We start from the raw sequence: 22,870 nt of genomic DNA on the forward strand, positions 1-22,870 counted from the left end.
TGCTTCACAGTAAATACCCACCTGCATCCAACTGGTTTCTTTCCTTTGGGCAAGTCAACTAGCTTCCAGGTATTATTTTTCAACAGGGCATCCATTTCAACTTGCATTGCACCTCTCCACTCTGGGACTGATAGGGCTTCTTGCACTATTCTCGGAATAGGGACATCAGCAACGGAGGTGAGATAGGACCTGTAGGAGGGAGATAGGCGATCGTAGGACAAAAACTGGGAGATGCAGTGGGCTGTAGATGTGGTGCAATGCCGTTTTCCTTTACGGAGGGCAATGGGAAGGTCAAGGTCATCTGTAGAGGGTGAGGTAGCAACAATGGAAGGAGTCTCTGTGGGCCTTGGGACTGTAATATTTGGACTTGGAGCCACAGAAGAGATTGGAGCTGGTTGGGACTGCTGATCGGGATCAACCTGCTTGCATCGCCTGTGATAGACTCTCAACTCCCGATCCCTCTGACCACCCTCGCTACTTCAGTCCTCATCACCAACTGGAATAGTTAAGGGAACAGTCTCAAAGGTATTAACCCTGTCTTCACTGCACTCCCCTGAAGAAAAGGACCCAAATCTCCACGCTCACTACTCTCCCCCTGAGGAGAGACCCGAGAATGGTAGGGTGTCTCAAAGAAAGTGACATCCATGGATACAAACTTCTTCCCTGAGACAAGATCATAACAACAATAACCCTTTTGAGTTTGTGCATAACCAAGAAAGATGCGTTTGGAGGCCTTGGGTTCAAACTTGGAGTGATGGGGACCGAGAAGCTGAACAAAACAGGTACAACCAAATGCCTTGAGGGGAATAGTGAACAACTCCTCATTGGGGTATAGAAGGGAAAAAGGAGGTTTCATATCAAGAACCCGAGAAGGAATCCGATTAATAAGATATTCCGCCGTAAGGATAGCATCACCCCAGAAGCGAATAGGGACATTGGAGGTAAACATAATATTTCTAGTCACCTCCAAGATGTGCTTATTCTTCCTCTCTGCAACCCCATTCTGCTGAGGTGTATGAGGGCAAGTGCTCTGGTGGATAACCCCATGATTAAGGAGGTACGATGCCAATGGCTTAGCAAAGTATTCCTTTGCATTATCAGATCTAAGCACTTTTATCCTGGCATCAAATTGTGTTAGGATCATTTGGTGGAAGTTTTGGGTCAGGACAGGCACCTCATCTTGTGATCGCATAAGATAAACCCATGAAAAACGACTGTAGTCATCAACAAATAGCAAAAATTACCTGTACCCCCCCATAGAAGGAATGTGATATGGCCCCCAAACATCAGTATGCACAATATCAAAAGAACTATTACTCCTTTTATTACTCAATGAATAAGAGTTTCTACAATGTTTAGCCAACTCACAACTTTCACACTTCAACTGAGATGACTCAACAGACTCAAACAAAGTAGGAAACAGACTCTTCAAGGACCAAAAAGATAAATGGCCCAATCAGTTATGCCACAACATAACCAAACTCACAACTTGAGAAACAAGTAACTTCTTATCCATTGACTCTTCCTGACGAGAACTCTTCCCGAGCAGATAGATCCCATTCGTCTCACAGCCAGTCCCAATCACCTTCTTCGTCTCTAGGTCCTGAAAAACACATCGGTCAGGAAAGAAAGTTACTGAGCAGTTCAAGTGTTTGGTAATACTACTAACGAAAATGAGGTTAGTATCCAGTTTAGGAACATGCAAGACAGAGGACAAGGATACAATATTCGACAGTTTGATGTCACCTTTGCCAGAAATAGGGACAAGAGAGCCATCAACTATAGATACTTTATCCCAACCAGAAGATAAGTAATAAGTAGTAAACAAATAGGGCAAGCTAGTCATATGGTCGGATGCACCTGAATCTATTACCCAACACGGTTTAGTAGTACCTAGAGCGGAGGCATGGTAGGCTGAGGCTCGAGTACCTGAGTGTGCAAAGGCCGATGTGGCCGGAGCTGATGACTGCGGTAACTGAGCTGAACTGCCAACTTCCTTTTCCAATTGTATTAGAGCAGCCCGAACTGCAGCTACGGTCTCCAATGATATGCCTCTCGTGCCAGATGAGGATGCTGAATCAGTAGTCATAGCCACATGAGCATTACCCCTTTTATTTCTCAACTTTGTCGGGACCAAATGTGGATGCAGCTTCCAACATGTTTCTTTTGTGAGTTTAGGTTTCTTGCAATGCTCACACACCACATCCCTTTTATCTTCCTTCTTTCTGTCCCTCTCTGAATCACCCTCTATTTTGTGTTTGACAGCTACCAAGGCAGGTGTAAGCGGCTGAGGTTGCATCATGACTTTCCTCCTGGTCTCTTCACTGTGCACTAAGGAGTATGCCTGAGAAAGGGTCACACTATCTCTGGTCAAAATCTGCTGCCTCACAATATCATATTCTGAATTCAGTCCTGCCAAAAACTCAAACACTCTGTTTGTCTCGATGTGCTTTCTATGTATCTGAGCATCTTTGGGACTCTCCTACTCAAGAGTCTCTAAGTGATCAATTTCATGCCACAGGGACTTCAAGGTAGAGAAGTAGACCGACATCGGTTTCTCTCCTTGTTTAAGGGAATTCACCTCACATTTCAACTCATATGCTCTGGCAACATTAAGGGGTTGGGAGTAAGTCTCTTTCATCACATTCCATATCTCCTTGGCTGTCTTTGCCCATAAGTAGTTTTGGCTGATATGGGGCTGCATAGAATTACAGAGCCATGTCCTAACCAAGTAGTTTTCTTGGACCCACTTGGTATACATAGGGTCTCCCTTGGAAGGTTCTGCCACATCTCCCAAGAGATACCCTACTTTGCCCCTTCCCCCAATAGCCATCATGGCTGATTGGGCCCATTCCAAATAGTTTGATCCATCAAACTTTACGGTTGTAATCTGAAAACCTGTCTCAGAACCACCACCATAACTGCTGTTCCCAAAACTGCCTTCCGCCTGATTCTTAAACTCCATTTCGGTCAAGAACTAGAAGTCTCAAAATTAGGGTTATTACAGTCAAAACCAGGACTAGGATTACCAACCACAATCACAAAATCAGTATAGAACCAATCTGTACTCACAGTAGATGTGCATGAAATATGTATAAAACTGATCTGAAATCAACAACCACACACAACAGCAACAGTCCGAACTATTTTCACCGCTTTAGAAGTGTTCAAAACCCCAAAAGAAAACTGAAAAACAGTTTGAAGAACAATCTGATATGCTGAAGCCAATTTGAGGTTTTAATCAGTCCTAAAAGCTGTACACTCCAGACAGTACCGTACGGATAAGGTTTGTATTAGGGTTAATATGAAACCTTAAAGTGATCAATCTGATATGCTGAAACCCTAAAACTGAACTATTAGGATTTGCCGCAGGGATAAGATCACAAGGTTCAGTCCAATACTAGGGTTTGTCGCAAGGATAAGACAAAACCCTAGAGAATAGAGAGATAAAACCCTAGAGTGGTTCGACCACCCTTGCTGGATAGGTCCAACCTATCTTCTCTGATGTTACTTCTCTCAGAAAATAAAAGACTTACAATAGGATGCAGTTTGCTGCCTACCAAGGTTACCCGAACCCTAGCCTTCTCTGATTCTTTCTGATCACCAACTCGCTGCAACTGTGGCACTTCTTCAAACAGCTGCTAATCCTCTGGAGATCTCCAAGAACCAGTCAACGAACTTTGCTTTCTCAGCTTCCAGCCTTAGATGGTTCTCATGTGGTCGGCTGGACTAGACTCACATGAGAAGCCCTAGCTCTGATACCAAGTAGAAGTTCAGGACTGTTATCAGTCTTGAACCCTAATGGATTTTAGGATCGAAGATAAGAAGAAAGGTAAGAGGAAAGAAAAGGGAGAGGGAGGAGAAGTAGTAGAACACAAGGGTTGAAAGGAGGAGCAGAAGCTTAATGTTCTGCCGCCGCCACTTTAATTAATATTTATAGGTTATGCTCATTACATGGAAAGGATAGATCTGCCCTTAGTCTTTACATAACAAATAGAGCAAAAAATAAGATGAAATAAATAACAACTGAAATAACTAAATGACTAATAGCTAACCCTAGGTAGACTAGAACATCTTCTACCCTACGAACACAGTGGGACCGTAGCTGTGGGGCCCACATCAGTGTTCTCTAAAATGTGAATACTACGAGAAACCGAAGCATACCAAGGACACCTGGTAGAAATTACATCAGAATCTTCTCCTAGAAAGGTTTCAGAACAATAATAAAGGCAGAATTTGAAGTGTATGGGAAGGAAATGCAAGGGAAGGCGCGTAAATTGAGGAAGTCTCTGCATGATTTCAAATACTCTCCTACAGCCAGATTTGAGAGATTCTAGGCTGCCCTTGTTACCTTTGGTCGCACATAGACTTAGTCTAATCATACTCTATTTGTTAAGAGGAGAGATTCCTTGGTGACCCTTTTGATTGTTTATGTTGATGACATTGTGGTTACTGGTGATGATGCTTAGGAAGTGGTTAATCAATCTTAAAAGATTTTGTCACTCTAAATTTAAGATCAAAGGCTTGGGTGAACTCAGATATTTTTTGGAGATTGAAGTTATTCGGTCCAAGGATGGTATCATCGTTTCTCAATGTAAGTATGTTCTTGATCTACTTGTAGAATTGGCAAACTTGGTGCTAAACCACCTTCCACTCCTATAGACCTAAATCACAAGCTCTTAGCTACTGATGGTGAATTGTTGAGAAGTTGTTATATTTTTGCATGACTCGGCTAGATATTTCTTATGTGGTGTTTTTGGCTAATTCATGCATTCCCCTAGAGATACACATTTAACATCTATAGAGAGGGTTATGTGTTTCCTAAAAGGTACTCCAGGGGAGGGTGTCTTATTTGCCAAGCATGGACAGATGAAGTTGGAAGCATACGCTGATGTTGACTGGGATGGATGTATTGATGATAGGAGATCCATTTCGGGATATTGTGCTATGGTGGTAGGGAGCATTGTTTCACGGAGGAGTAAGAAGCAGTTTGTAGTGGCTAGATCCTTAGCTGAGGTAGAGTGCAAGGCAATGGCACATGGAGTTTTAGAACTATTGTGGCGTAGATCACTTTTGGAAGAATTAGGTATTGATTGTGAGAAGCTAATGATGCTATATTGCAATAACCAGGCAGCTATCAACATTGCACATAATCCTGTCCAGCATGACAGAACTAAGCACACAGAGGTTGATAGACATTTTATATGAGAGAGTTGCTTCAGGGGAGATTTGTTTGCCATTTATTGCTTTTGAAGAACAACTGGCTGATGTTTTGGCAGAAGGTGTTCCAAAAGGGAAGTTGATACATTATGTAAGCAAGCTGGGCATGACTGATATCAATGCTTAGATTGAAGGGGGAGTGTAGAGAGATTGGGCTGAATGGTCCCTAATGCGTTTTTTTGTTATTTCTTATATGTGTTTGTTTAATAATGGCCCTCATTCTTATGGGCTGGCTGGCTGCCCACTTAAGGGCAGAATTGTAATTATCTCTAATTAAGTGAGATTAATAAATGATTAGAGAGTAAGGAGATAAGACATCAAACTTCTTTCTTGTTCTCCCCTCTTATCCATCTTCTTCTTCCTTTGTTCTTGCTATTTCTCTTCTATCTTCTCTTCTTTTCTTGCTGAAGTCTGAGATTATTTTCAAGTTTATTGGACTGAATCACATCTATTCCATATTGTTAATTTGTTATTATCCCCCTAAAGATCCCCAAGATAGGGAAGCAACCCATTCGAGCCCTCTATTCTTCCATAATCTTTCTAGCCTATCACCATCAAAAGTTGCCACTTTAGACTCTTGTAACAAAGTGACATCCGACTTTTCCTTATTAAGCACTATTATAGAGATTGTCCTCTTCTTCTCCCTATTTAGACCTCTTACATTTCAGCCTAGAATCTTCATCACCACTTGACTTTAGGATCCCTATTCTCTACCTTTTGTACTTGCTTCCTCTGACACTTCCTTTTCTCCCACTAAATTCTTTGTCCCCTTCCACATCTCTCCTCAATTTCTCAACCTCACTTAGTTTCCTTTTTTTCATCTTACCTATTTCCTTCTTCCTCAAAAAAGCTTTCAATTTGCATCCCAACTTTTCCACAAATTCAGCTAATGTGTCTTTCTTCTCACTATTCACCATCAAAACAGACTCTTCATAACCCTCCCCACTGTTTGTTCCATCAGTGCTTCCTTCAACTCTCCCCCCATGGTTATTCTCCTCAATCTTTTCTCTCCAATTCCTCTAGGAAACTCTAAATCAATTCCCAAATTTTCCTACCCTTCTCTTTCTCTATCATCTCTATCTCAGTCATAGATTTGTTTTCACTTTGTGGCATGACGGTCATTAGGGAACTTGACATGTTCGACACAGGCATAGAGCGAGGGTTAGTCCCCAAAAGCGAATTTACAAGGTTACCATAAGTTGACTTACTAATAGATTTGTCCATCTCAGGGATGGACAAACAATTTTCTGGTACCATCTCATGGAGATTACCAATCTGATTAGTTGAGGCGTCTGTTGTGAATCTTTCCTTGAAAAAACCAACACCTTGTTCACTTCCACTATTTTGTGACTTACCCCCCATCAATGTCCCATTGCTTGGCTTCAAGTGAATCTCCCTCGATCCCTTATGAACACCTTGTCTTTTTGATGTATTTGGTCCTGATAACCCCTTGTTAGGATTCTGGTTTTCTGCCCTATTGTCCTAATAATACTTGGACCATTGAGAGCCACTACCATTTGTCGTTGGTTTCAGAGAAGGGTAGTGTCTGACAACATTCATCTCTTCAGTGAACAATAGATTTGTACCCAAGTCCTCTGAGTTTTCCACCACATTCTCCCCTCCATCTCCAAAATATCTTCTATTGTGGTAACATTTGAGATAGACTCACCGTCTTCGTCCTCAAACTAAGCACAACCCACCCAACCATTATCCACCTCTTCCAATTCGTTTGTCTTGTCTCTGGTGTATCTAGGGTTCGGTTGGTTTGTCTGCTGTACTGGAGGAGGCCATAGAAGTTGCCTTAGGTCTCACCACCCATTGAAGAGGATTGTTTTGTCAAGAAGTTAATTACCTTTTATGGACAGAGTTGGGTTGGGGTGATGATGCTAGTCACGTGACCGTTTGCCCCTAAGTGGATCAGACTTGGTTTGGTCCACCACAATGTTCTCCTTACTTTTTAAATAGGATGGTCCAATGACAAGTCTTGAGTTGGACCCACGCCTAACCATCTTGGCATAAGACTTAGAGTTTGCAACATTAAAGTTTGATTTAACACTATTTAAGCCACTTTCTATTTTGAGGCCCAATCCAACCTGTTCCTCTTCATTTACCTTAAAAATATCCACATTAAATGAACCCTATCTCGCCCTCCCTCTCCACTTCTGCCACGTGTCTTCCACAATGCCACATCATCATCATCTTCAACCTCTCTCTCCTCAATCTAGAGTGTCACTTCAACTTCCATAGCCAGCCAAACCCTTCTCTAAGCCCCGCTCAACATGTTATCGATCAACCGGGGAACAAGCTCAGGCTTAACTCTGGTCATCCTAATCCTCACCCCAGAGGTTAATAGTATTGAACTAGAGCAAGACCCCTTCTAGCATTGTGACGATCTTGGTGATGAAAGTTTCCTTCCACAAGGTGAATGGAAGGCCAACCAATAAAACTTCAAAATATTCGGTATTGATTTCTTTACAGTTACAAGAGAACAACCACTTTTCAATTAAAACCACCCCTAAGCTAGTATCCAACGTTAAAAAATCGATCATCCTCTCCCCTGTTTCTAGAAAGGCTCTATGATCATCGAAAGGGTAGACTACAATCCTAGAGTTAACTTGTAGTTTACCCATAATAGCTTCAACTATTATTCCCCAGTCATCCACCTTTCTTCCTGCCTTGATAATTTGCCTACGTTCCCAATCCCCTTTACCACTCTCCAGAATAAACCTCAGCAACTTACATGAATTAACCACCATAAACTGTTGTTGATATTCTTCTTGTCGAGAAACTTGTGTCTTAGATAAGTCCTTAGAATTGGGATTATTCTTTTCTGATGTGTTATTGTTGCTGATCATCGTTTGGAGTTTCCTATCAACAGAGGATTTCGGTTTTCTTCTGTAGCTAGTAAGAAATATTGGATTCTCTGTGCCATTAACCTCCAACTGTGCCCTTGTTTCCCTTCTGGAACACAAATCATTCGTTTCCTATTATCTCTGATATCTCCATGTACCATCCTTTGCAATTATTCTTTAACGTTATCTGGTATTTCCTCCTCGAGAGCTCCAACAAACTCCTCCATTATTTCTTTTGACAGAGAAGATTGCTCCATTGATGAACCCCTTCAACCATGGTACAGCATCTCCAATGAGGAAAATGGAAGCCCTTCCTTCCTCCTTGATCTCTAGTACCTCTTGACTTTGACTCTTCAACAAAAATCTTTTAGCTTCAAACTGTAAGTCGCTTCTCCATCTTCTCGCTGGTAGGAAGAGTCCTTCTTGCCGCTTCTCCATTTGAATGTTTTCTGAAATGCTAAATTAACATTACTTTTCATGCTTATTGTGCATTTGAACCATTTCAAAGGTATTCCTAAATGTTTTCCATGTGATTTTGCAGATTGATGTTGAGAATCCATGTGTGATAATGAGTCAAGACAAAAGCAGGGAATTTTTGCATTCAGGGAATGACAAGGAGAAATTTAAGGTAAAAGTGTGTTTTTGTATCTATGGCTATATGTTTTTTTTTTTTAATTGCTTCTATTTTATTTCATTTCTTACTTTCATATTCTTACTTGTCAAAAAAAATATTTTATCTATTCTTTTGTATTCGTGGCTCATTTTTTTTTTAGAATTTGCATACAAAGAAGAAAGAGATTTCTTTACTTCAGTAGCATATCATGCCTGTTGACACTTTTTACTTTTAATTTATACTTGTGGAAAACTTATCAGTGACTAATGGTAATATTTTATTGTGTAGTTCTTTTTCAAAGCTACACTGCTTCAACAAGTAAATGATCTTCTACAAAGTATTAGGGAAAAGTTGGATGCAGCAAATATTGTGATCGATGAACTAGAATCTTCAATAAGACCTATACAGAAGGAACTTAATGAGTTACAAAGCAAGATAAAGAACATGGAACATGTTGAAGAAATATCTCAGCAAGTACAGCACTTAAAGAAGAAGCTCGCATGGTGTTGGGTATATGATGTTGATAGGCAAATCAAGGAACAAAATGCAAAGATTGAGAAGCTGAAAGATCGCATACCTACTTGCCAGGCCAAAATAGATCAACAGCTAGTGAGTAGAATATATTTAAAATTTTATTTTCAGATTATTGCCCATATTGGAGGGTCATTGTTGGTCTTTAACTTTTAGTAGTATTTCATTTCTTCTCCCTCCTTTTCCCTGACATTGGTTTCCAATATTATGTAGCATAAAAGAGATTATGTAGTCATTTTGAAGGGTCTTATTTTTCTTCTTCATGTGGCAACACAACAGGGGTAGCCCAATCCCATACCCACAACCTCCCAACCTTGGTGGCAATGGGATTTTGACCCCAAGTCACTACAACTAGCCAGAGAACTTACCAACTGAACCACCGTCAGTTGTTCATCGTTAAGGGTCTTGCTTTCTTTTTGTGGGTCCACTTTCTTGTTGCTGCAACTTAAAGATATAATCATCAGGGAAAGATGAATTTGCTACTGCCACCTTGTTTTTTGTATATAAGAGGAGTTTAAGACCTGTTTTATATACTGCTACTGTGAATCTTATGTTGCATATCATAATTCTTTTATCTGTTTTATCTATTGTACGTAGAGGGTATGGTGTAAATCTACCAATGTTTTAAAACATGGAGGCATGACTTGAGATGTTTCACTACCCGTAGGCATGAGGTGTGGTGCAAAGCGCAAGAGGCGTAAGCCTCCTCAAGGACAAGTTCCTTCTTTCTTTCCTTTTCTCTTTCTTTTTTTTTTTTCTTAAGGTATATTCCTCGTCACAAAGGAGCTTGAGGTGTATGCCTCAGGGCATTTTGAGTGTGTGCCGCCTGAGTCATGCCTTTGGGTGTACCCTTCAAATGCCTTTTAAAATGTTCAAATATGCTTATTCTAATATTAGGTTATAATAAACTTTTGGCCCACTTCTGAGATGGACTGACCTTTTCATTAGAACAACTTTGTTTGGCCTCCTCTTGGTTCCTCTGACTAGGCAATAAGAATTTCATAAAATAAAAAAAGAAACTAAATTTACCTGGTTCCCTTGTTTTATATACCATTTGGCAATGCATATTAATTGAAAAAATAACAATTCTCTTTCTTAAGAACATTACATTTCCTCTCAAAACACGGCAAACCATTGTCTCTAGGACAGTATTTCAAATATATTAATTTTCAATACTTTCAAAACAGTACTAATATGAAAAACTTTTAATATAGCAATTTCATACAAAATTAGCAACTAAAGAAGGCTATAATTATATATGGTAAAATTTAAGATAGAAAGTAATAGAAAAAAACAAAGGCGAGCCACTGTTTTTCTTAAATGAGAGAGTAAACTTGTAGTGTTGTTTGGTTTTATTTAACGAGGAACAAAAATTATATAGTAGAAAGTAAACATGTAAAAATACATATCTCAAAATAAAATACAGAAATAAACATGTAAAATGTATTCAAAGTAAAAATGTAAAAATAAAGTCAAACATAATATATAACACATATTCAAGCACTCAACAATGCAAGCATGTGAAACTTCCAGCGCCTGTGCTCCTAGGTATGCCTTTTAAATCACTGATCCAACGCTTCTCTTTATTAGCATGAATAGGTATTCCCAAATATGAGGGACATGTCACAACATTTCTTCCAAAAATGAAGCCAGCTCTTGCCCAAGTGCAGCAGGACTTTTGGGCATGCCACACTTGGGCAAGAAATGAACTTGAATTCTTGCCCATTTTGGACAGAAATTGAACAGGTATCCATACCAAACATCATCTTGGCCCATTACTGCCCAATCTTGGCAAGAATGAGCCAGAATTGGCTACCAGGTGTGAACCAAACGGGCCCTAAGAGTCCGAGTCCATACCTTTCTCAACTCTTGGATGGTAAACAACAGCCTTTTTGCTATAGTATACCATGGTGACTTGCAGAGAAACTGGGTACAATTATTCGGCACTTCTCCTGCAAAAGAAAAACGTTAGAATAGGTGACCTCTTTCATAGATCTAATGGTGACTTATTATGGGCTTTCAGTTACCCCACCAACGGGTGCTGAGCTCCGTTCTCTACTGGAAGGTCTTTGTGCTAGCTATTGCTGGTAGCTGGCTAAACATCAGTTGTACATAGCATTTTTTATAATTAATAAAAGTTTCTTGTTGTCCATTGAAAAGATTCTATTGATTTTGAACTGCTCATCCTTTAAGTATTGCTCTCTATGATGTTTCCTTCACAAAATTTGATTATTTTATCCTCTTTTTTGGATAACATCTTGCTAGATTTGTTTCACAGGGTAACATTCTTGTTGTCCATTGAAAAGATTCTATTGATTTTGAACCGCTCATCCTTTAAGTATTGCTCTCTATGGTGTTTTCTTCACAAAGTTTGATTATTTTATCCTCTTTTTTGGATAACATCTTGCTAGATTTGTTTCACAGGGTAACATGGAGGTATTGAAGGAAAGACTAACCAAAAAGAAAGCTGATATTGCACATATGATGGAAAAGACATCAGCAATTAGGAGAATGAAGGAAGAACTAGGACATGATCTTTCCCTGGTATGCTGGATTTATGTATCCTTAATATGCTTTTAAAGGATAATAATCCTATCTTGATGACTATTAGACATTAATTAGGTGCTACTTCTAGCTTCTGCTTCCTTATGGATTCTATTTTTAATACACCCATAGCCTCTAATTCATTACCATAAGTGATTTTGACATGAATTCTAAAAAAATGTTCATCTGAACAGAAACTATGTTATATACATTGCCTCTAACCCTTGTATGGTGTGTATGAAGCGTGCTGGAAAGAAGTGTAATTGGAGTTCTGTACCCTATACTTGTGTCAAATCCTGCCTTACACATGACTGGTGAATGGTGACTGACCCAGTTACCCGTAAAAAAGGAACAGTGAGTTACCACTTACGAGTGATAACAGAGTTCATGCCTTTTAGGGCTCTATTGTTAATTAATGAATGCAAAACAATATTTTACCATTTTGAAAAAAAAAGTTTTTCAATTCAAAACTACTAATTTTCGGTGAAAGAGATTGAACATCAATATTGATTGCTTACAAAATACATTCAGATGCTTATGTACACATGACTTGTGAATGGTGACTGACCCAGTTACCCTTAAAAAAGGAACAGTGAGTTACGATTTACAAGTGATAATAGAGTTCATCTCTTTTAGGACTCTACTGTTTAGTAATGAATGCAAAACGATACTTTATCATTTGGAAGAATATGTTATTCAATTCAAAACTACTAATTTTCTGTGAAAGAGATTGAATATCAATATTGATTGCTTACAAAATACATTCAGATGCTTATGTAGCCTTGAATGAAAAACAAGCAATAACATACCCTAAAATATTTTAGTGGGATGCAATGACGCACTACTGTAGCTTTACTAATTCCAGGGAAATCTATTTCTATGGAGAAGATGTAATGACACACTGTCAGAATAAACCCCAACTTTGTTCTGACATATGCTGTAAAGTGTCATGACAAAGAATTTGAAGACGTAGAGAACACTGATGTGGGCCCCACAATTGTGGCCCACTCTGTCCGTAGGGTAGAATGTGCCCCAGTCATCCTAGGGTTAGTTGATGATCAATCTGTTATTCCAGTTGTTATTTATATTTCAGTTTTATATTGTTTTATGTGTTATGTAAATACCAAGGGCAGATTTGTCCTTTCATGTAACTAGCATAACCTATAAATACTAAATAGAAGTGGCGGCGGCAGAACATTCAGATTCTGTCATTCTTTTCAATTCTTGTGTTCTATTGCTCTCTCTCTACTCTTTCTCCTCTCTCATCTATACCTTTTTCTCCTTTTTCGAACCTGAAATCTATTAGGTTTCAAGGCTGATAGCAGTCTTGAACATCTACTTGGTATCGGAGCAAGGTTAGGATTTCTCATGTGAGTCTAGTCCAGCCGACCACATGAGAATCCCCTAGGGCTGGAAGCTGAGAAAGTGGAGTTCATGGACTGATTCTTGGAGATCGCCAGAGGGTTTAGCAGCTATTGAAGACTTGTCATGGTTGCAGAGCGTTGGTGATCAGGAAGAATCAGAGAAGACTAGGGTTCGGGTAACCTTGGAAGGCAGCGAACAGTTTTTCTTTGTAAGTTATCTATTTTCTAAGAGAAGTACTATCAGAGTGGATAGGTTGGACCTATCTGGAAAGGGCGGCCGAACCATTCTAGGGTTTTCTCCCTTCTATTCTCTGGGGTTTTATAGCAAACCCTAATGTTAGGCCGAACTGCCTTAGGGTTCTTTTCTCCTACTCTAGGGTTTGAAAGTGATCTTGCGGCAAACCCTAATAAGCTTGTGGCAAGCCTTAATGTTAGACTGAACCTTGCGATTTACCTGGAGTCCTCAAGTTTTGTTAGCATTGATAAGCTTTTAGGGTTTCATATTAACCCTACTGCAAGTCTATTTGTACGGTACTGATTGGAATGTGCAACTGAAATGTTTTCTTTAAGGACTGATTAAAACCCTAATTTTGCTAAGCATATCAGACCTGCTTCTAAGTTGATTTTTCAGATCCTTTTGGGGTTTTCAAACTCTCTTAAGGGGTGAGAACTATACGGACTGTTGCTGTTGTGTTTGCTAGTTGGTTTCAGATCAGATTTATACCTGTTTTGTGCACATACACTGTGAATGCAGATTGGTCCTACATTGTTTTGATTGTGATTGGTAGTCCAAGTGCTGTTTTTGAGACTTGACCGAGATGGAGTTTAAAAATCAGGCAGAAGGCAGTTTTGGGAACAACAGTTATGGTAGTGTTTCTGAGACAGGTGGTCAGATTACAACCGTAAAGTTTGATGGATCAAACTATTTGGAATGGGCCCAATCAATCATGATGGCTATTGGGGGAGGAGGTAAATTAGGGTACCTCTTGGGAGATGCGAAAGAACCCCCCAAGGGAGACTCTATGTATACTAAGTGGATCCAAGAAAACTACTTGGTTATGACATGGATGTGTAATTCTATGTAGCCTCATGTTAGCCGAAAATTACTTGTGGGCAAAGACAACTAAGGAGATATGGGATGTTATGAAAGAAACTTATTCCCAACCCCTTAATGTTGCCAAAGCATATGAATTGAAATGTGAAGTGAAAAACCTTAAACAAGGAGAGAAACCGATTTCAGTATACTTCTCTACCTTGCAGTCTCTGTGGCGTGAGATTGATCACTTGGAGACTCTTGAGTGGGAGAGTCCCAAAGATGCACAAATATATAGAAGACATGTTGAGACAAACCGGATGTTTGAGTTTCTGTCGGACCTAAATTCAGAGTATGATATTGTGCGGCAACAGATTTTGACTAGAGACAGTGTGACTCTCTCACAGACATACTACTTAGTACACAATGAAGAAACCAGAAGGAAAGTTATGATGTAACGTCAGCCTCTCACACCAGCCTTTGTAGCTGTCAAACTCAAATCAGGAGGTGATTCAGAGAAGGACAGGAGGAAGGAAGACAAAAGGGATGTGGTATGCGAACATTGTAAGAAACCCAAACATACAAAAGAAACATGTTGGAAACTGTATCCTCACTTGGTTCCGGCAAAGTTGAGAAGCAAGAAGGGCAATGCTCATGTGGCCGTGAACATTGATTCAACATCCTCATCTGGCACAAGAGGAACACCTTTAGAGACCTTAGCTGCAGTTTGGGCTGCCCTAATACAGTTAGAAAAGGAAGGTGGAAGTTCAGCTCAGCCACCGCCAGTCACCTTCAGCTCCTGCCACATCTGCCCGAGTAGGGGTATACTGTTCAAGAACAATAACCACATAAAGGTGGAGGTCTATACGAATGCCGATTGGGCTGGGAGTGTTGATGACAGAATGTTTACCTTAGGATATTGTGCTCTTGTGGGAGGTAATCTTGTTTCTTGGAGAAGTAAGAAACAGAGTGTTGTCTCCCGATCTAGTGTCGAAGCAGAATACAGGTCAATGGCTAACGGTGTGGCTGAAATCCTATGGCTGAGATCTCTACTTGAGGAGTTGGGTATTGAGTATGAGAAGCCCCTGATGCTGTATTGTGATAATCAAGTAACTATTAATATAGCACATAATCTAGTGCAACATGACAGAACCAAACACATTGAAGTTGACCGACATTTTGTACGAGAGAGGGTCTCATGTCAAGAAGTATGCCTCTCTTACATCACATCCAGTATGCAACTAGCATATATTCTCACCAAAGCCGTATCAAGAAAGGAGCTAGAGGCAGATCTATCCAAGTTGGGAATGATGAACATTTATTCCCAACTTGAGGGGGAGTGTAGAGAACACTGATGTGGGCCCCACAGCTGTGGTCCCACTCTCTCTACTCTTTCTCCTCTCTCCTCTATACCTTTTTCTCCTTTTTTCGAACCTGAAATCTATTAGGGTTCAAGGCTGATAGCAGTCTTGAACATCTAATGAAGACGTTTCAATAATATTAAGATTTCCACATGCAAAATGAGTAGATTAATAAGAGAATAGATGAAATGAAAATCCTAGAAAAAGTGAAAATTAATTGACAATAACCTTACCTGTATGCGCTCTATGTGTTAATATTCTTCAACTCAATACTTCTAGTACATATGCAGAATTGCTGTTTTCTCATGTATTAGATACTAAATAAAGAAACCAGTAATATGTGAGAATAAGTCTCCTTCACTTTATCCCAAATTGCCTTTGCTGTAGGCAAGAATAAACTATTTCTACTTATGCATGGCTACATGGAAAGCACAAGCCATGACATTACCAGAAGATTCTCTTGCTCCCACTTAGCATATTTTGGATTGTCATTATTTGGTTTAGGTTCCTTTTCAGTCAAGTATCCCGTTTTTTTTTTTTTCTCTTTGACGGGTCCACCTATTCTAAACTTTTTCAATTGAGCCCATTGGTATTTGTACCATCAAGCTTTAGAAGTGATGGGTATGTGCATAGGATCAAGTACCAAAATTGCTTCCTATACCATGGAACTTGAACTAGCACTACTGGATTCTGTATCAACGGGTCACCTTAACAATTAAAAAAGATAACACCAACAACTGCTTATTGCCAAGAATCCACCCAAACAACCACCCCAAGACAAAAGAATAGAGCTTAGTAGCAGCAATCTCTCCTAGGTATCACCTGAAGCATAGGGAGATTTCGTCCTACAAATTCTATCTCACTAGTTATGGGCAGTGGTAAAACATAGGCGCCGGGATCCTCACATAACCTTCAATTCTTTCAAATCACTCACTGATTGATTCTGGCATTCAAGAAATATCTTCTGGATCAAACTTTCCTAGCCAGCCTGACTAGATTTAATCTACAAGCCTAACCGGTTTTTCTGGAAAACTTCTGAAGATCCTCTCTAGGTTAACATACCCAGGCTGAATAAGAATCTAAAAAAATCACTTAAGCATCTCTAAAAGTTAGGTCCAAGATAGAACACAATTGGTCAGTGTTCCTACTCTACCTTTATGCCACTAACTGGAGTCATAAGGTCTTCCTCATGTGCACAGATGAAAAGAATCATTAGAGGAAGAATTATTTTCACTTGCTCTGTTACCAAGGTTTTGATCAATGAGAAAAAATAAAGATGACAGTGTAAAGTAGGAAGGAGGACTAACAGAGGAGGGGAAGAGAAAAGAATTAATGTAGAATAAGAACTCAGCCATTGAAATGGCCTTTTTACCCTTAAGCAGAAAGAGACTGACAAAAATATCCCTACTCTTCGTAGGCAAGCCACATAAGTACCCCTTTTGACTATTGTCTACATCTAACAAGCAACCATCAGATTCAGCTACAGGGGGTGCGGAGTGGAGCCATGGGGATAATGTCTCACCTTGTTGAAGAATCTATGTCTATGTGATGCCATCTACTCAAATTATCATCCAGAGAGCAATAATATTAAATTGCATCTATAAATGATATTACTGTAAAATAGACCCAATCCCAGAACTCCACCAAAAAGGGAATAACAGAGAAACAAGGATGCCTTGGCCTGGAATATCACTTCTTGATATTCCACCTTTGGCAATCCGTCAGAAGATGCTCTACTCATGCATGTTGATTCTATCCACTTCCACTTTGTATCTATTATAATTTTTTGTTTAGTTTGTTGTCATCTTGGTTGTCTTTAACTTGTAAAGTTGTCTGCAAACTTTTCTTGATAAGCCCTAGAATCTTACAGTTATGGATTCTTATATTACATATGCAAATGCTGCTTCTTAGGCTACAAAAAAGAGGCTTGAGCTAGAGGAGGAACAGAAGCGCAAAATTAACCTTATTAATAACCTGGTCAAGGATGTTCAAAAGCTTGAGCAACAAGTCTCTGATATTCAGGAGCAACATGTCAAAAATACACAGGTTGCTGTTCTTTTTGACTTGTGAATTACAGTACCTCTTTTTTTGTCAGGTTTAGTAATTCTAAAATTGCAACTCCTTGTTCTATTTGTGCATCTCCGACTTGATATTTTAACTGTTATCTTTTATTGCTTTATGCAGCTTACTTTCTTTTCATTCATTTTAGAGCTTAGGGACATTTGCATATTACAAATTTCCAGTCCATACATGATTAGTCACTAAAATGCTAGAAAAACTTGACTAAAACTAGATTTTGTAGTTTATTCTCACTTGAAGGGATAATATCTTCTTCCTTGAACTAAAATAGTAAACTATTTCTTTTCCTGAATGAAGAGTAAGTGCAAGTATTGGTGATATTTAGCAAGATTTCCATGAAATATCCCCATTTTGCTAGGTGACAATGTGAAACTTTCTGGGAATATATTTTTTTCCAAATATCTCTGATATTTTGCTGATATGTTGGCGATATTTCAGGTTTCATTGTTAAACTATATATTTAATGTTTAAAATTTGAGAATATTATTAAACACTTTTCGATATTTGTTTTCTTTAATTAATCAAGACAAATAATAAAATTTTGTTTAGCGGATTTTGGTTTTTGCCAGGGAATTTTCTCTTTTTTAATCCACCCAAAGGTAGCAAGCAAGGGACCCCAAATCCTAGCCAAGGAGCAGTGCAGAAAAATATGATTAGCTGTCTCCAGCACAAGAGAGCAAAGCAGGCAGTTTGGATAGTCCAAGGTCTGCTCTCCTCTAATGTTTATTGAAAGTGAGACACTTAGCTAAAGTTGTCTCCTTTCTCCTATCAAATATATAACCTAGCATGACCTAATATTCTAATCTAAAGGTTCAGATTTTACCTTCCTTCTTAAAATACTGATCTGCATATAATTTTTTAGTCATTATGCATATAAGTGCAATGCCCAATATGTTTATTTATTATAGTTTTAATATGCTTGAGTACAATTTGTTTCTTTTATAACCAATTTATATATTTTCTTTTTAATATGATTATTATGTTTAGAAACTTTGTTTTCAACATATAAGCTTATCTACATAAATTGAATATTTTTGTACTTTTTTGTAGATGTTAGTTTATTCATTTATATATTACTAAATTAGTAAGTTTATTTGTAATTTTTTATGCATTTAGGGTACAATTTATTTTTAATTGGCCAATTTATATTTACTTATCTATTATATATATTCGTTTTAATATGAGTTCTATGTTTTTGAAATTTTATTTTATATTAATAAAATTTTCTACCTTAATAAAATAATTTTTTTACTCAATTTACATGCATTCTAGTCTAATTTTCAGTGTAAATAATTTTATAAAGTGTTCAAATGAATATTTTTCTTCATATACGACTTCTTTATTCGAAGTAAATGGCTTCTAAGTGAGAGTGGATAAAAGGAATTTAATAATTTTGCTTAATTTCTTTATTGTTTTGATAATTTCTTATTTATTTTTTGGTTTAAAGAAAATTCATTACTACCATTTTTAGTTTCGGGTTGGTCAGTCCCATGTCATGTATCATGGGTGAACATAACAATGGAGATGCTATTCTCACATACAGTACATCGAGACATAGAGTAGCACATTAGGATTATTAAATTAAGTAAGAAAATAGTGAAGAGATTTTTGGTTTAAGAGAGATATATACTATGAGAGATTTTTTGAGTGTAAATTGTTTTATTTTATTTGTAACCAACCAAGTTTCGTTCAATTTTGCAAAGTATTTTACATTAATATGCTCTTAAGTTCGATGCTATGTTGATGAGGTATCTGCTTTTTGCCACAAGGCAGCTGAGGCAAGGCAGTTTGGCTCTGCCTCATCTCACTGACTTTTAAAACAATGAATGATACTAGTGATGCTAAGTAATACAAGGAGTTATTGAGATGAAGAAAGATGTCTTGAAGCATTTCCTAAATAATTAAGAATGAAAAGATTTTTATGTTTGTATATTGGGCGGAATCTGTGGTGGCACACAGGTATTTCTAGTTTTCTTGGAAGTTGGATCATTCTGGAGTGGGCAATTTTGATTCTGGAGGTTTTGCAGGGCCTCTAGAGTGAGTTATTGCAACTCCTAATAAGGTTGTAAATCTTCCCTGTAAGGTTGAGTTTGATTCTATTTTTTGTTATATGTCCATTACAATTTAATAAGGATTTATTTGGGGCTAATTACAAGGACACTCTTGTTTAGTGTGCTAGCGGGAACTGTTGAATGTATAGTTGGAAGCTGAAGGAACATCAGATTTAACAATTACAAGATGATAATTCATGAATGATTCTTTGATTGTGAGCTAATTTGTTTTGATTGAAGATCCTAGGTGATGCATATTCCTCACTTGTTTAAGTGTTTCGAGTAGTGAGATTCTTTGTGCCTTTTATATGTTCTTGATGAGATTCTTGAAATGCTACAGGTTTTGATTGGTGGGGTCTTTCTTATGTTTAAGGCCTATGTATTTTTTGTTTTGTTATCAGATTGTTACATTCTTTCTTTCCAGGCAAAGTGAGCTGGGACTTGCTTAAGGGGAAGTTTTGACAGTCTTGGTTTAGTTGTCAAGACAAGCTATTTGGTCAAGATATTTCTCACTTGTTTAAGTGTTTATAGTAGTGAGATTCTTTGCCTTCTATATGTTCTTGATGAGATTCTTGAAATGCTACCGGTTTTGATTGGGGGAGGGGGTCTTTGTTATGTTTAAGGCCTATTTATTTTTTGTTTTGTTATCGGATTATTACATTAGTTCCTTCCAGGCAAAGTGAGCTGGAACTTGCTTAAGGGGAAGTTTTGACAGTCTTGGTTTACTTTTCAAGACAAGCTATTTGGTCAAGATATTGTCTTAATTGACTCAGCTATTGAGGTCTAGCTATAAATTATTTGTATCTATCAGAGTTGTACAAGAAAGGGTTATAGAATTTACTTATGAGACCATAATGCAATATGAACAATTTAGCTTAACTGTTTAAGTTGATTCAATGTGTCAGGTTCAGCTATAAATGATCCATTGGTGTTCAACAAGATGATATTTAGAACTTAATCATGAAACCCCGGTACAATATGCATAGCCTATATTGATATGTATTGACAGAAATGGCACATTTAGTGTCACAACATCTACTAAGAAATGACATTTTAATCTTGGCAATTTTGTATGGTACCTAAAGGAGTTTTACCAATCAGAATCCAAGATGAATTTGAATGAAATACCAATTGATTGGTTATTAAGTTGTTAGGTACCACGCCTTTTGATACCATAGTGGGGCTCTTAAGTCTTTCTTAATATGAATGTGAAATTGCATTATGATTAGATTGTTGGGCATGCAGATATGATTTTATTACTTATGCCAAGCAGCGATAGGATGTGACTTGTACTGTATTTGTCATTTCTGGAAGGCTGAAGAATGTGAGATGGAAGAAAGACTGAAAGGACTAGAAGATGAAGTTGTTGTGGCCAATTTACATTTTACAAGGTTATTTTCTTATTGTTCATCAATGTGCCCATTCCAGATAGTCTGTATATATTTTTCCTTGTACTGCTTTCAGTTTCTCTTAACCGTAGCAATGAATCATTTCAGATTGATGGAAGAAGAGAATTCCCTTTCTGAAGACATATTGACCATAACAAGTGAAATCAAGAAAATTGTTGCTGAGGTGTGCGTGTCTCTTGGATTTATCTTAAATTTATAAATGACAGATATGCTATTGAGTTCTATCACCTGTCACATGGATTTATTATCTTCTCTCTTCTATGTTGTAAATGCTTTGCTTGAAATTTCTGTTGGAGGATGCCGTTATATGACAACGCTCTTGCTATGGCTTCATCTACAGCTCTCTTTCTGCAAAATTTGGTTATAGGAAAATGTCTACATTAGTTTGGATGCCTATTTTATAGTTATCGTGATGAGTGATGACCATATAAAGTTCTGTAGCTGTAGCATGATATATGTCTTTTGTTGTTATTCCTTTTCCTGTAAAGGTATTATATCTGATTATTCCAATAACAATATGTTCTCAGTTGTAGGCTTCTTTTACTAACTCTTCATCTCTTGCTTTTATCTCTTTCGTATATGTTCACTGAGTGCTTTTTCTTTCGACTTTGTCATTCTGATGCAATATAAAGTACTATTTGGTTGGGGGAGCAAAAGATGAAAAGAAGATGGAAATCTAAGATTAAAGATGAGCCTGTGGATCTGCATTCAAAATGTTTTGTCTAGCCAACATTTGATCAACCACTTATCTATATCTGCATATTAAAATGGAATGATCTGATTTGCCAACCTTCTGCTCTGTTTTTTTTTTTGGAAATTTTCAGCCAATTACCTTTAAGAATTTTATCTCTCCTCACTATTAACTCTCTCTCTCTCTTTCCTTAACTTCTTAAGTTATCTTTCCTCATTAATTATGCTATTAACTCTTTATCCTCCAATAACCCATGCAAGTAATTCTTTCTCCTCTCAGTTACTCCATTAAATTGCCTAACATTCATCAACTCTTTCTACATCTTTATCCATTTCAATTTAACTATAATTTTATATACATTATGTATATTGAAATTAAATTATAAAGATTATTAAAAATTCAAATCCTATCATTACAATTTATAACATAATTAACTTAATTTAATGGGTAAAATACAAAAACCTCCCCTGAAGTTTCTTACAATCATAAGAGCCTCCCCTATTGTTTCATTTTAACAAATATCTCCCCTGAACATTTGAGAAACTCAACAAAAACCTACCTTCCGTCATTGTCCCAGATGGAAAACGTTAGATTGATACACCAATTTTTTCCAAATACCCATTCTACCCTTTTATAAATTATTTTACATACAAAATTATTGAAATAACCACATTTTAACTGAATAAAAACCTCTGTTAATGATCATTTGAGTAATTTTACATACAAAATTACCGAAATATGTTTTTTTGTTGAGTTAAAATGGGATTATTTCAGTAATTTTGTATGTAAAATAATTTATAAAAAGGTAGAATGGATATTTGGAAAAAAACTGGTACATCAATCTAACGTTTTCCGTCTAGGACAGTTACGGAAGGAAGGTTTTTGTCGAGTTTCTCAAAAGTTCAGGGGAGATATTTGTTAAAATGAAACTATAGGGGAGGTTTTTATGATTGTCAGAAACTTCAGGGGAGGTTTTTGTATTTTACCCTTAAATTAATATAGCAATTATTTACTTCGCAATAAAAATTATTCTGTTTAATTATAATTTATAATCTGTTTAATATTCAATGATATATTAGTAGTCTAAATAATCTACTTTCATAAAAGTTGGATAATTTTAGT

The 22,870-nt window shown here is 37.6% G+C and overlaps 1 protein-coding gene across 3 annotated transcripts in view; it reads left to right on the forward strand.

Annotated features, from left to right (window-relative positions):
* LOC148848229 (structural maintenance of chromosomes protein 6B-like) overlaps positions 1-22,870 on the forward strand; it is a 118,792-nt gene that overhangs the window by 12,620 nt on the left and 83,302 nt on the right. For 2 of the 3 annotated variants that reach the window (XM_088952398.1, XM_088952397.1), the window contains 6 exons: positions 8,614-8,700; positions 8,974-9,294; positions 11,641-11,760; positions 17,430-17,564; positions 20,963-21,039; positions 21,145-21,220. In XM_088952398.1, coding sequence (XP_088808524.1) covers positions 8,614-8,700; positions 8,974-9,294; positions 11,641-11,760; positions 17,430-17,564; positions 20,963-21,039; positions 21,145-21,220 — 816 coding nt within the window. Of the gene's footprint in view, positions 1-8,314; positions 8,453-8,613; positions 8,701-8,973; positions 9,295-11,640; positions 11,761-17,429; positions 17,565-20,962; positions 21,040-21,144; positions 21,221-22,870 lie in introns of all 3 variants that reach the window. The other variant, XM_088952399.1, reaches the window with a different exon arrangement.

The sequence above is a fragment of the Nelumbo lutea genome, chromosome 6, assembly GCF_056320005.1.
Source record: "Nelumbo lutea isolate HS-2025 chromosome 6, American lotus-T2T, whole genome shotgun sequence".
NCBI classification, from domain to species: Eukaryota; Viridiplantae; Streptophyta; class Magnoliopsida; order Proteales; family Nelumbonaceae; genus Nelumbo; species Nelumbo lutea.